The 14598-nt window shown below is 44.9% G+C and overlaps 1 protein-coding gene across 9 annotated transcripts in view; it reads left to right on the top strand.

The window, feature by feature from the left end:
• lifra (LIF receptor subunit alpha a) overlaps positions 1–14598 on the top strand; it is a 198072-nt gene that overhangs the window by 150042 nt on the left and 33432 nt on the right. For all 9 annotated transcript variants that reach the window (XM_043703114.2, XM_087975105.1, XM_087975062.1 and 6 more), the window contains 4 exons: positions 7936–8099; positions 9004–9187; positions 11404–11679; positions 13372–13501. In XM_043703114.2, the coding sequence (XP_043559049.2) occupies positions 7936–8099; positions 9004–9187; positions 11404–11679; positions 13372–13501 (754 nt within the window). The remainder of the gene's footprint in view (positions 1–7935; positions 8100–9003; positions 9188–11403; positions 11680–13371; positions 13502–14598) is intronic.

Raw genomic sequence — 14598 nt, forward strand, 5'->3', positions numbered from 1 at the left:
ATGGGTCCGTAACCTTCCCATCTGTTCCCGGACACCCTATCCAGCCTTGCCTCCTTCCCATCCCTCCAACCGATGTCTCCTTCCAGCTACCAAATGGATTTATTCCTCCTATCGACCTATCAGTTGTTAACTACCACCTTTTATTCACCTAACACTACCACACCATTCTGTCCCTGTCCTATCCATATCTCTTCCTAGCACCTCCCACCCCCCCCCCCACCTTATCTGCAACATCCTTCTGTCCCATCACCATTCCTGAAGAAGGGTTATACCCGAAACATCAGACTTCTCCATCTCCTGATGCTGCCTGGCTTGCTGTGCTCTTCCAGCCTCTTGCTTGTCCACTTTGTATTCCAGCATCTGCAATTTGTTTATCTCGTCCTTCCCCATTCTGGCTGACGTGTGACTCCAGCAATGTAATTGCCTCCTAAGCCAAGCAATCCACTCAGTCATGTCAAACTATGACAAAAACATTGAATATTCATCCACCAGGTCAACCTTGAAAAGTCCTCCTTCCTAACTTCTGTGGACTTGTGACACAATTGAGAAGATTGTACCACAGGTTCATCATGCAGAAGCCTGACATAGTTGTATTCACCCATGTTCCAGAAAGCAGGAAGGCTTGCTCCTATAGTCATCATGCTAGGTATTATCATTGTCCAGAAATTTAACTGAACTCGCCAGATCATCATAGTAGCTGCAAGAATAAGCCTGGGAATCGTGTGGTGAGTAACCCATGTCTTGACTATTCAGACCATGTCCAATCTCGACAAGGTAGAAGTCAGAATTGAAATGAAATAGTTCTGCATTTGCTTGGATAAGTACAGCTCCAACTGAAGAAGCTTGGCACCGTTCAGGACAAAACAGCCCACTTGCTCAGCACCCTATCCACCATTTTCCACATTCACTCCCTCCATTGCTGGGTGCACAGTTGTTAAAATATGTGCCATCTATAAGATGCACTGGAACAATTTGCCAAGGCTCCTTTGATAGAAGTTCAGATTTGAAAGATGCTGATTCCTGAAGGACATAACGAACAAGAAACAAGAATATGCCATTGCTCTCCAAACCTGCTCGACTGTTCGATGAGATCATGCCTGATCTAACAAACTAAATTCTGCACTCCTGCATATCTCCAATAATCTTTCATCCCCTTGGTAATCAAGAATTTCTTGAACTCTGCCTTAAAAATATTTGAAGATTCTGCATCCACTGCCTTTTTGAGAAAGAGATTCCCAAAGAATCTCAACCCTCTGAGAGAAAAAAGTATTTCCTCATCTGTTTTAAATGTTCACACTATGACCTCTAGTTCTAGATTCTTCCACAAGAAGAAATATCCTTTCAACATCCACCTGGTCAAGTCCCCTCAGGGTCATAATTGTTTTGATTAAACCACCTCTGAATCTTCCTAACTCCAGAGGACACAGACCTAGCCTTTCCTTATCAGGCAATCTATTCGTTCCAGGTCTAAGTCTAGTAGCCCTTCACTGCACTGTGTCCGATGCATCAGTATCCTTATGGTGGTGTGAGACCGGTACTCTACACAGTACTCCTGATGTTATCTCAACAACGCCCTGTATAACTGAAGCATAAGCTCCCTCCTCTTGCATTCAACTCCCCTCGCAATAAGCCATCACATTCTATCATCTTTCCTGATTACTTGCTGCGCCTGCATGCTAATCTTCTGAGATTCATGCACTCAGACACCCAGATCTCTCTCTCAGACCTCTGCAACCTCTGACTATTTAAATAATATGTTTTTTCATTCTTTTTGCTAAAATGGACAGTTTCCCACTTTCTCACATTGTATTTCATTTGGCAGATATTTGCCTACTCATTTAACCTATCTATAATCCCCTTATAGGTTCCTTTGTGTTCTTCAAAGCTCACTTTCTCACCTGTCTTTGTGTCATGTGCCAGATCTTTAGTTCCTTCATCAAAACCATTTATATAAATTATAAAGAGTTGAGACCCCAATATAGATCCCTTGGCATACAACTTGTGACATCATGTAAACCTGAAAAGGGCTATTGATTTGTACTCTGCATCCTGTTAGTAAGCTAGTTTTCTATCCATGTTAATATGATATCTCCTTCACAGTGATCTTTCATTTTCTGTCGTAACCTTTGTTGTGGCATCTTATAACATCTTTGTTGTGGCATCTTTCTGGAAATTGAACCACAGACATGCATTGGTGCCCCTTTATTTAACAGAAGTTACCTCTTCAAAGAATTCAGCTGGACTCCCCACAAATGCAGTGGCTACAAGAGGAGGCCAGAAGCTAGGGATACTGTCGCAAATAACTCACCTTCTGACTCCCCAAAGCCTGTCCACCATCCACAAGGCAGAAGTGTGATGGAATACTCCTCACTTGCCCTGGATGAGTGCAGTCCCAACAGCCCTCCAGCTTGACACCATCCAGGACAAAGCAGCCCACTTGATTGGCAGTACATCCACAAATATCCATTCCATCCATCACCAATGCTCAGTAGCAGCAGTCTGTACAAGATGCCCTGCAGAAATTCACCAACGATCCTCGTGCGATCTTTCAAACACATAACCACTTCCATCTAGAGGGACAAGGGCAGAAGTTATATGGGAGTTATATGGGAGCACCTTCAAGTTCCCCTCCAAGCCAATCACCATCCTGACATGGAAATATATTGATTTGGCGAAGCCAGTGTTGGACTGGGGTGGACAAATTTAAAAATCTCACACCAGGTTATAGTCCAACAGGTTCATTTGAAAGTACTAGCTTTTGGAGTACTGCTCCTTCATCAGGTAGCTGTGGAGCGGGCCCATAAGACACGCAATTTATAGCTAAAGATTGTAGTTTTGTGCAACTGAAATTATATATTGATCAAACCTAGATTGCTGTTATGTCTTTCACCTTTTAGAAAGGGTTGCAGGTTTTAGTTCATTTAATATGTAAATCCCAGAACTACTTTTAAGTCACATTCTCAAGAAAAGTGACATCTTAGCTCAGGCAATGCATTCAAGATGTGAGGTCAGATTCTGTCTGTATCCCAGCCGGGACCTTGGATTCATGTCACACTACACATGACCCATACTACACTATGTTGAAACTTTATTGCTGGAACAGCACAGCAGGTCAAGCAGCATCCAGGGAACAGGAGATTCGACGTTTCGGGCACAGGCCCTTCTTCAGGAATGAGCAGAGAGTGTTCAGCAGGAGAAGATAAAAGGTAGGGAGGAGGGACTTGGAGGAGGGGCGTTGGAAATGTGATAGGTGGAAAGAGGTCAAGGTGAGGGTGATAGGTCGGAGTAGGATGGAGGCGGAGAGGTCAAGAAGAAGACTGCAGGTCAGGAAGGCGGTGCCGGGCTGGAGGGATTCGGCTGAGACAAGGTGGGGGGAGGGGGGATGAAGAAACTGGTGAAGTCCAAGTTCATCCCCTGTGGTTGGAGGGTTCCCAGTCGGAAGATAAGACGCTCCTCCTCCGACCGTCGCGTTGTTGTGGTTTGGCGGTGGATGAGTCATCGTCTCAGCCTGCTCCTGCCCAACCGAACTCATCTCGGCATACCTCGACACGGTCCTGTCCCCATTAGTCCAAGAACTCCCCACCTACGTTCGTGACACCACCCACGCCCTCCACCTCCTCCAGGATTTCCGCTTCCCCGGTCCCCAACGCCTCATCTTCACCATGGACATCCAGTCCCTGTCCACCTCCATCCCCCATCACGAAGGACTCAAAGCACTCCGCTTCTTCCTTTCCCGCCGTACCACCCAGTACCCTTCCACCGACACCCTCCTTCGACTGACCGAACTGGTCCTCACCCTGAACAACTTTTCTTTCCAATCCTCCCACTTTCTCCAAACAAAAGGAGTAGCCATGGGCACCCGCATGGGCCCCAGCTATGCCTGCCTCTTCGTAGGGTATGTGGAACAATCCATCTTCCGCAACTACACTGGCCCCACCCCCCATCTTTTCCTTCGCTACATTGATGACTGTATCGGCGCTACCTCGTGCTCCCACGAGGAGGTTGAACAGTTCATCCACTACACTAACACCTTCCACCCCGACCTCAAATTCACCTGGACAGTCTCGGACTCCTCCCTCCCCTTCCTAGACCTTTCTGTTTCTATCTCAGGCGACCGAATCAACACGGACATCTACTACAAACCAACCGACTACACCTGGACTACACCTCCTCCCATCCTGCCCCCTGTAAAAACGCCATCCCATTCTCCCAATTCCTTCGTCTCCGCCGCATCTGCTCCCAGGAGGACCAGAACAAAATACGTACAACACAGATGGCCTCCTTCTTCAAGGACCGCAATTTCCCCCCCGACGTGGTCGACGGTGCCCTCCACCGCATCTCCTCCACTTCCCGCTCCTCCGCCCTTGAGCCCCGCCCCTCCAACCGCCACCAGGACAGAACCCCACTGGTCCTCACCTATCACCCCACCAATCTCCATGTACAGCGCATCATCCGCCGTCACTTCCGCCACCTCCAAACAGACCCCAGCACCAAGGATATATTTCCCTCCCCTCCCCTATCAGCTTTCCGTAGAGACCACTCCCTCCGCGACTCCCTTGTCAGATCCACACCCCCCACCGACCCAACCTCCACTCCCGGCACCTTCCCTTGCAACCGCAGGAGGTGCAACACTTGCGCCCACACCTCCCCCCTCACTTCTCTCCAAGGCCCCAAAGGAAACTTCCATATCCGCCACAGATTCACCTGCACCTCCACCCACATCATCTACTGCATCCGCTGCAGCCGGTGTGGCCTCCTCTATATTGGGGAGACAGGCCGCCTACTTGCGGAGCGATTCAGAGAGCACCTCTGGGCCACCCGGACGAACCAACCCAACCACCCTGTAGCACAGCATTTCAACTCCCCCTCCCACTCCACCGAGGATATGCAGGTCATTGGACTCATCCACCGCCAAACCACAACAACGCGACGGTCGGAGGAGGAGCGTCTTATCTTCCGACTGGGAACCCTCCAACCACAGGGGATGAACTTGGACTTCACCAGTTTCTTCATCCCCCCTCCCCCCACCTTGTCTCAGCCGAATCCCTCCAGCCCGGCACCGCCTTCCTGACCTGCAGTCGTCTTCTTGACCTCTCCGCCTCCATCCTACTCCGACCTATCACCCTCACCTTGACCTCTTTCCACCTATCACATTTCCAACGCCCCTCCTCCAAGTCCCTCCTCCCTACCTTTTATCTTCTCCTGCTGAACACTCTCTGCTCATTCCTGAAGAAGGGCCTGTGCCCGAAACGTCGAATCTCCTGTTCCCTGGATGCTGCCTGACCTGCTGTGCTGTTCCAGCAATCAAGTTTCAACTTTGATCTCCAGCATCTGCAGACCTCTCTTTCTTCCCATACTACACTATGCACTCACTCGCACACGCGCACTCACTCACTCACTCATGTATTCTTTCACTTATTCCAGACCCTCTCTCATACACATGTATCTCCCGTACACGCACACATGCCCCATGCTCACACCCACACGCACATCCTCTCACAGGCTTATATTCTGTCACACTTTACCAAGCATTTACGCATGCAAACACGCATTCCTTTTGACTGGCGAACTACTCCCCTTGACATTCCAGGTGCACCACTTAACCGACTGATCAACCATAATCATCTGGGCAAATCTGAGACCCCTCGGGAGGGGAAACCCTATCCAGAACATCCCGAGCATAGAGCATGTAAAATTTACAAAAATAAAGCCTCTCTAATACACTCACACCAATACAATAAAAAAACTTTTTCTAAATAAAAAAAATATAAAACGTATCTAAGTGGAGATTTTCCCCCTTGTTCCCAGGGTTTGTCACTTCCTCTCCAAAACTCCATCATATCCTCTCCCAACCAATGCCCCACCCTTGACCCAGGCACTCCTCAATAAAATGAGAATTCAGATATAATACAAAGCTAGAGTTAACAGTGAGCACCCTAACCCCACCCATACCAACACCTGGATATATTTGGTAATGTTAATACCATATATAAACATTTTAACTATAAAATTACAACCTCAACAAATAATAATTAAATATACTAATACAAAATAACAAGGGAGAAACAACCCCGCTCCTAAAGACAGAGGTAAAATTGAATAAGGTAACCACCTCCCCCCACCAACATTAACCAAACCCCCCAGCTTTTTTATTTTTTTATTCATATATATACACACACATACACACACACACACACACACACACACACACACATATATATACATAAAATAATAAAAGAAAACAACCCCAAGGGGGGGGAGAAAATCAAATCCCTCTCCCCACCCCCCATGATGATAATAATCAGTAAAGTAAGAAAAAAAAGGGAGAATATAAACCAAAGTGGGGGGAAAGGCAAACCAACATCCATTATGTCTTACAGTTTATCTAAGAGAGTCCAAGAATTCCTTAGCCTTTTCTGGCGATCCGAAGTTATACACGGATCTCTCATGGTTAAAGCGTAGTGTTGCTGGGTAGCGTAAGGAATACTGAATATTTAAGTCCCTTAAACGCTTCTTCGCCTCGTCGAATGCCTTCCTCTTTCGGACCAGAGCTGGGGAAAAGCCCTGGCATGACATGATCTTGGATCCTTTATAGATCATAGCTTGGGGTTCTTTTCCAAGATTTCTAGAGGCTTCCAGGAGTATCTGCCTCTCCTTGTAGCTCTGCACCCGGAACAGGACCGGGCGTGGGTGCTGGTTCGAGCCGGGCCCGAGTATTGCGACCCAGTCGGCCCATTCTACCCTTACCTGTCCTGATCCAGCTTCCAGATTTAAAAGCTGTGGCATCCACTGCTGGAGGAATGCTGTAAGCTGGCGTCCTCTTCCCGTTTGGGAAGGCCCAGCAAACGAATATCTTTTCGGCGACCTCGATTTCTTTAATGTCTCGGTCGTGCTTCTGCAGCGCGGCCGAGAGTGAGTCCCATCGATTTCGGGACTCCTCAATAAAAGCGTTGACCTTCGTATCCAGCATGGAGATCATCTCCACAAGGCTTGTTACTGTAGGTAAGTACCCCGGGGCGGCTGTGGACGCCTCTGCTGCAGCTGGAGAGGGTGGGGGAGGGGTTCCTGCTTGCTGAGAGCTGCAGGCTCCCTTCCCTTTGGTCATTTTTACTAAATATTAGACTGTTTAAATGTAATACTAAGCAACTAATTAAATTAAACAGCTATTATGAATGATTTGGTGAGTGTGATGGGGGTGGGTGACCCACTTTACCCAAGTCTTGGGAAGAGCACTATAGACTCAGACTTGCTGGGTCGCCGCCATCTTGGATCCCCCCAAAAACCAACTTAACTGCTCTGTCTACCTTTGACTCCACTTTCAGAGAACTGTGCACCTGAACTCTAAGGTCCCACTGTTCAACTACACTCCTTAAGGCCCTGCCATTAACCATGAAACTCCTACCTTGATTTGACTTTCCAAAATGCAATTCCTCACTTATCTATATTAAACCCACTTGCCATTTCTTGGCCCACTTGCTGTTTCTCATCCACTTCCCCAGCTGATCAAGGTCCTGCTGCAATTTCTGGTAACCTTCCTCACTGTCCATGATGTCGCCCATTTTAGTGTCTTCTGCAAACTTACTAATCATGCCTTATACATGCTCATCCAAATTACTCATGTAGATAACAAACAGCAATGGGCCTAGCACTGATCCCTGAGGCACGCCACTAGTCACATGCCTTCAGTCTAACAAATGTCCTTCCACTATTACCCTCTGCTTTCTACCATCAAGCCAATTGTGTATCCAATTAGCTAGCTCCTGCTGGATGGATTCTGTGTGAGCTAACCTTCCAGAGCTTATGATGTGAAACCTTATCAAAGGCCTTAGTGAAATCCATATAGACTACGTCTACCGCCTTGCCCTCGTCACTTCATCAAAGAACTCTTAACCAATTTGTGAGTCATGATTATTTTCAATATTTTTTACGTTTCAGTATTTCAACCTTACACACCAGAACTCCTCAGGGTGTTTAAAGGTCTAACTGACTTCCAGTTAACTGTGGAATGGAATGAAGGTGGTACAAAATATGGTGTGGGTTTAAAACTGATCTTCGAAATCCAAATCATCCACACACACACAATGCGAGAGGTCTGGAGGGTAAGTGAAATTATGTAATCACACGTGGACAATTGATGTCAATTATTGGACTATCATTTCAGAAATTTTGGTGAAGGATTGTTGCAGCCAAGCATTTTATTCTGGTCTTCACCTGAGAATGCTTTTCTCTTCTCATGTCATGTCAGAACTGGCCTGTGGTAGAGTATACTTCGTAAATCTAGTCTGTGTGCACACTGAAAATATTTGACCATGTGCAGGTATCCCAGCTGAGCCTGAAATCTACATATGTGTAGGTTGTAGGAGCTGGATCAGAAGTCTGGGAAACAGAACTTGGAGCCCGGTCTGCCATTCAATGAGACTCTTGATTTGCTTTGTCTTGCTTTTCCTGACTTGGGGTACTGAAGCAATCTAAAGCGCCCAAATTGCTGAATTAACAGGTCAGCTAATTCACTGTCACCATCCTGAATCTCAAACCACTTTATATTCCATGAAGTTGTCTTTGAAGTGTTATCAAAGAAGAGTATCAAGATTAGAGTGGTGCTGGAAAAGCGCAGCAGGTCAAGCAGCATCCGAGGAGCAGGAAAATTGACGTTTCGGACAAAAGCTGAATGATGAAGGACTTTTGCCCGAAATCTTGATTTTCCTGCTTCTCGGATGCTGCCTGACCTGCTGTGCCTTTCCACCATCACTCTCATCTTGCCTCTAATCTCCAGCATCTGCAGTACTCACTTTCACCTCAACGGATAGTATGACTTGTGGCAGTCAATTTCTGCTCAAGAGGGTATCCAATAACATTTGGCTGTAATTTTTAGGTTATGTTCCCTAGTCTGAGATTGCCAATTCACCAAATGTAGTTTCTCTTTTTCTACCGTCTCAGATTGATTTGATTTAATATTATAGAAAGATCCTTTCTGCATTTTTTGAAAAAGGATTATTTTTGCAGGGGAATTACAGTAGTGCTCTGGACTTTTCCCGGGACAGGATCCTGCAGTTCAATTGGACATCAGATATGCCTCTCCAGTGCACAGCACACTCTGTGAGGATCCGTGCTATTAGTGGCGAGAGTGAAGTCCTATTTTCTGGTGTCAAAGCTTGGAGTGACTGGAGTCTAGTCTTAACACTTGAAGGTGAGTTCCACATTACCTTCCTGGGATGTTGAAATAGTTTGACTGAATCTCATCCATATGTTCAAAAAAACCTTCACTGACAAAGTGAAACTAAGTGATATAGTGTGAATCTTCATGATGGCATATAAATTGGACCATGAGAGAGATCATGAACTCATTTAATATACAGTAAATTACGTGACATTGTTCAAATAATCCTAGGAGTGTTGTATCATATTTTAGCTTTCATTGGAGGTGCTGTCTGAGAGCTTTCATAGTATCATAGAATCCCTACAGTGTGAAGCAGGCCATTTGGCCCATTGAGTCTAGCTCAACTTTCCAAAGAGCACCCACCTAGATCAATGCCCCTACCCTATTCCTGTAAACCCTGCATTTCCTGTGGTTAGTCCGCCTAGCCTGCACGTCTTTTGAATTTTGGGAGGAAACTGGAGCACCTGGAGGAAACTCGTGCAGAGAATATGCAAACTCCACACAAAGCATTGCCAGAGGCTGGAATTGAACCTGAATCCCTGGCACTGAGACAGCAGTGCTAACCACTGTGACATTTTGCTGTCACTTGCCTATCAGAGACTTGCACTCCCTGTTACTTGGAGCAATACAACAAATTATATTAGTATGCCCATAAGTACTATTTCTTGAAGTTTAGTGCAAAACCAAGACTAAACAGTAAATTAGTGTTTTTCTGCAGCTGATGACAGACTATGTACCTACATCTCATTCTCAACTTGCAGACTTCAGAAATCTTCACTCATCTTGACACCATCCAGGACAAATCAGCCCACTTGTTTGGCACCACATCCACCCCCTCCACCACTGAGGCTGAGTAGCAGCTCTGTGTGCCATCTATACAATGTACTTCAGAAATTCACCATCAAAGTTCCCATCAAAGCAACTTGCATTCCTGTCTTGGAAATATCTTGCTTTCCCTTAATTGTCATTCCGTCAAAATCTTGGAATTCCCTCCCTGAGTGTATTGTGGATCGATCTACAGCACATGTACCGCTGGGGTTCAAGAAGGTCGCTCACCACTCCCTTCTCAAGGGCAAGTCAGAATGGACAGTAAATGGTGGCCCACGTGGTGATGTCCACATCGCAGGAGTGGATTTTAAAAAAATTATGTTGTCCTTTGTACATTTTTCAACGTTCCACTTTCCATGAGGACATGCTTTTCCACCCTTCATACCAAGACAATATGTGATGGAACTGTTTTCTACACATATCAAACTAAAGTTATTTTGCTGCATTCTGTCACTACCTCTCCTCTTTGTCTCCTTCCTTAGCTACCACCTGTATACTCTCCTTCCACATCTTGTTCCTACTTCCTCACTCTCCACTCTTTCATATCAATCTTCACTCCAGATCACAGCTTCTGTCCTCCTCCAATCTCTGCATGCACTTCTGTCTCCATCCCTATTTTGTCTTTCTCCTTCCCCTGACAGCCTCCTCCCCCACTTTCCCAGACCATGCCACCTTATTCTTCTCTTCTCCTCTTTCACTTTCTCCTTCCGCTAGCTCCTCCACCTTCTTGGGTGCTCAGTCTTGGCGAGCTGGAGAGTGGGCAAAAGAGGATTGGGGAGATGAGCTGAGACTAGGATTTATGCTATCATCAAATATTTTTTGAAGAATTGATGAACTGAACAAGGGGGTGTGTCTTCATCTTGTGACTTCGAAAGAGGGTGTGGACACATCACTTGGCCTCTCCAGTGAGTTCACCTTTGAACAAATTTGTGACTGTTTGGTCAAGGTGAAGATCAGCAGTGAACACCTTTACCAACAGTAACTTTCCTTCTGTACGTGATCTGCTTTCTGGTCACATCATATTCTTTGCATGTTTGTAGGTCAAAGTCAATAGTGTGGCACTGGAAAAGGTACAGCAGATCAGGCAGCAATCTGAGCAAGAAGTCGACATTTTAGGCATAACCCCACTCTTGCTCCTCAGATGCTGCCTGACTTGCTGTGCCTTTTCCAGCACCACACTTTATTGACTCTGATTCTCCAGCATCTGCAGTCCTTACTATCATCTTATGTCAAAGACCTTTTACTCAGTTTGTTAGGTGAAACATGCCATGTCAGCCAAAGTTGTAATAAGTTCGGATGAAAACCTCTTGGCCTGAAATGTCAACATTGTTTTTAACCCCTGCAAATGCTGCCAGAACTGAGTGTTTTGAACATTTCTGGTTTTATTTGTAAGAAATATGTTTCTTTCTCTTTTCCAGGGCTAGACACATTTAACCAAACCAAGGGTCAAGTCTATCCCGTGGATGGTACTGTTCTTAAGGCAGGATCCAGCTTGACGTTTTGTTGTGTAGCTGGTCAAGGAAAAAAAATTGATGAATTTTTGTTTAGTGACTTGAATGCATCAGTTATTGAATTAAGTGACCGGAGCCAGGCTGTCAAGGTCCAGAATGTCACCCCCTCGATAGAATCTGGAACAAACGTTCTTTGCATTATAAACAAGAAGGAGTACGAAGGAGCAGTCATATTTATTGGCTGTAAGTATTGCGGAGATATAAATGACAAATAACTTTGGTTGGTCTTGATTTTTGTATTTGTGCTTGTGCTAAATGTTGGACACTGATGTCTGTGTGATCCAGTGTACCTTGATATCCGCATACTGCAATACCAATGGACTGCAGCCCCTGTAAAACTATATGGTCATAAATAATGTATGTAGTGTTGATTGATGGATATGATTGCCTTTGATCATTGGCATTGTTTTGATGGATGAACATTTCAAATGTGGTTAACTTACTTCGCTGGATAATGGTGCCCACTATTGTTAGAATTCTCATGGTTACCCATAACACCATAGGACAAAAGAGCAGAAATTAGGCCATTTAGCCCATCTAGTTCTGCTCCACCATTCAATCATGGTTGATAGGTTTTTCAACACTATTTTCTCGCTTTCTCCCTGTAATCTTTGATCTCCTTGGCAATCAATAACTTATCTATCTGTTTTAAATATATTCCATGACCTGGCCTCCACAGCCTTCTGTGGCAATGAATTCCATAGATTCATCACTCTCTGCCAAAGAAGTTTCTTCTTATTTCCATTCAAAAAGGTCTTCCGTTTACTCTAAAGCTGTGTCCTCAGGTCCTCATCTCTCTTGCCAATGGAAACATCTTTCCAATGTCCACTCTGTCCAGGCCACGCAGTATTCTGTAAGTTTCAACCAGATCCCCCTTGTCCTTTTAAATTCCCATCGAGTACAGTCCCAGAGTCCTCAAACATTCCTCATATGTTAAGCCTTTCATTCCTGGGACCATTCTTGTGAATCTCCTCTGGACCTGCTCCAGAGCCAGTACATCTTTCCTGAAGTATGGAGTCCAAAATTGCTCACAATATTCTGAAATGTGGTCTGACCAGAGCCTTCGAGAGCCTCAAGAATTACATCCCTGCTTTTATATTCTAGTCCTCTTGAAATGAATGACAACATTGTATTTGCCTTCCTAACTACTAACTCAACCTGCAAGTTTACCTTAAGAGAAACTTGGACTAGGACTCCCAAGTCTGTTTGCACTTCAGATTTCTGAGTTTTCTCTCCATTCAGAAAAATGTCCATGCCTCTATTCTTCCTCCCAAAGTTCATCTGCCACTTCTTTGCCCACTCTCCTAACCTGTCCAAATCCTTCTGCAGTCTCCCCGCCTCCTCAATGCTACCTGTCCCTCCACCTATCTTCAGATCATCTGCTAACTTAGCCAGAATACCCTCAGTTCAGAGTCAGATAGTCAGCACTTAAGAGAAAGGGGCGACTTAGATTTTTGAGTAGTTTTATTTAAATGTTGACTTTTAGAGTTAGAAAATAAATTGATGCTAGTTTCTTTAAATAGTGGAATTTAGGAGTTCTGTCAGTTACATTTTAACAGATTGAGGTGAGGCGATCTTTTCTGAGTGTTTTGGTTTAATTAACAGAAAAGATTTGCCACCGTGTCGTAACAATATAAATCTTGGAATCACGTTGTCATTGCCGGAGCCAGCAGTGGCTTTATCCACGGGTTTTCCACAAGACAATAAGGTAGAGGAGCAGAATTAGGCTCATCAGTCTGCTCCACTGTTTGATCATGGCTGATATGTTTCTCAACCCCTTTCTCTTGCCGTCTTCCTGTAACCCTAGATCCCCTTACTAATCCAGAACCTACCTGTCTCAAGATAGAATGATTACCTTTGAACTTGTGTTTTTAGATCCCCCTGATTTGCCAAGAAATCTCAGCTGTGAAACACGTGACTTAAAAACACTAAACTGTACTTGGGAACCAGGGAGGTCAACTTCATTAGTCTCTAAACGTCGGACTATATATACTCTCATCGACAGGTAAGTTCCTTTGTGTCTGTTTTGCTTTGAATTTGTGTTCATCCAACTGAGTCGGACCTCAGGAGAGTAGTTCCTATGACAGAGTGTGGTCTTTTATCGTACCAGTCTTCTCAGAATCATAGAACTACAACAGCACAAAAGGAGGCCATTCAACCCACTATGTCTGCAGTTGCTTTCTGAATGAGCATTTCAGTGAATGCCATTCTCCAGCCTTTTCCCCATAACACTGCGTGTGTTGATTTTTGAGTAACTATCTCTCCTCTTTGGAATTCTTGATCAAACCTGCTGCCACAATACTCTTGGCATATGCATTCCAGATCCTAACTACTCGTTTTATGAATATGCTTTTTCTCATTACTTTTGTTAGTTTTGCCAATGGCTTTAAATCTGTGTCCTCCTCCTCTTGGTCTTTCATGGGTAGGAACAGTTTCTCCTTCTGTATGCTACCCGGACCCCTCCTGATTTTGAATGCCCCTGTTAAATTTCTCAACCATGTCTTCTCCAAGGTGAACAATCACGACTTGTCCAAACTGTCTTCATAATTGAAATTCCTCATCTCTGGAACAGTTCTTGTGAATATTACTTCCTAAAATGCATTGCACAGAACTGGGTGCAATGTTCCAGCTGAGGCTGTAATAGTGTCTTATTCAAGTTCAACATAACCTTCCTGCTCTTATTCCATCTTGTGACCTTTCTGTGGATGGTAAAGCCGTTCCCATGCATGGTGACAATCAGGCTGAAATAGCCTGTAAAATCGATTGACAGGCAAATGCACACCACCCTGTTGGATGTGATTTGCCATCTGATCCCACAGGTGAAAGATCAGTTATTTCAATCTGTACTCAGTCGTTTGTTTGTTTTTCTTTGGTCCATCCTGCCAGATATTTTTTTCTTTGGGAGCTAGGGGACTGCTTCCAAATACAGTCGAATCTGTTATAAAGCAATAGTTCCATTTTCGTGCATCTCGCATTGTAAGAAAATTGCATAATAGCAGCGCCATTTAAACTAGTGGGGCTGGAGACACGTCACAGCCAATATAGGTAAGGAAAGTCTGCTTTCTACAAATAACGGTCTAAATTCTTCAATCATGTTGAAGT

This window comes from Chiloscyllium plagiosum, unplaced genomic scaffold, assembly GCF_037043375.1.
Source record: "Chiloscyllium plagiosum isolate Xiang-an unplaced genomic scaffold, Cpla_swu_hap1 HiC_scaffold_2, whole genome shotgun sequence".
NCBI classification, from domain to species: Eukaryota; Metazoa; Chordata; class Chondrichthyes; order Orectolobiformes; family Hemiscylliidae; genus Chiloscyllium; species Chiloscyllium plagiosum.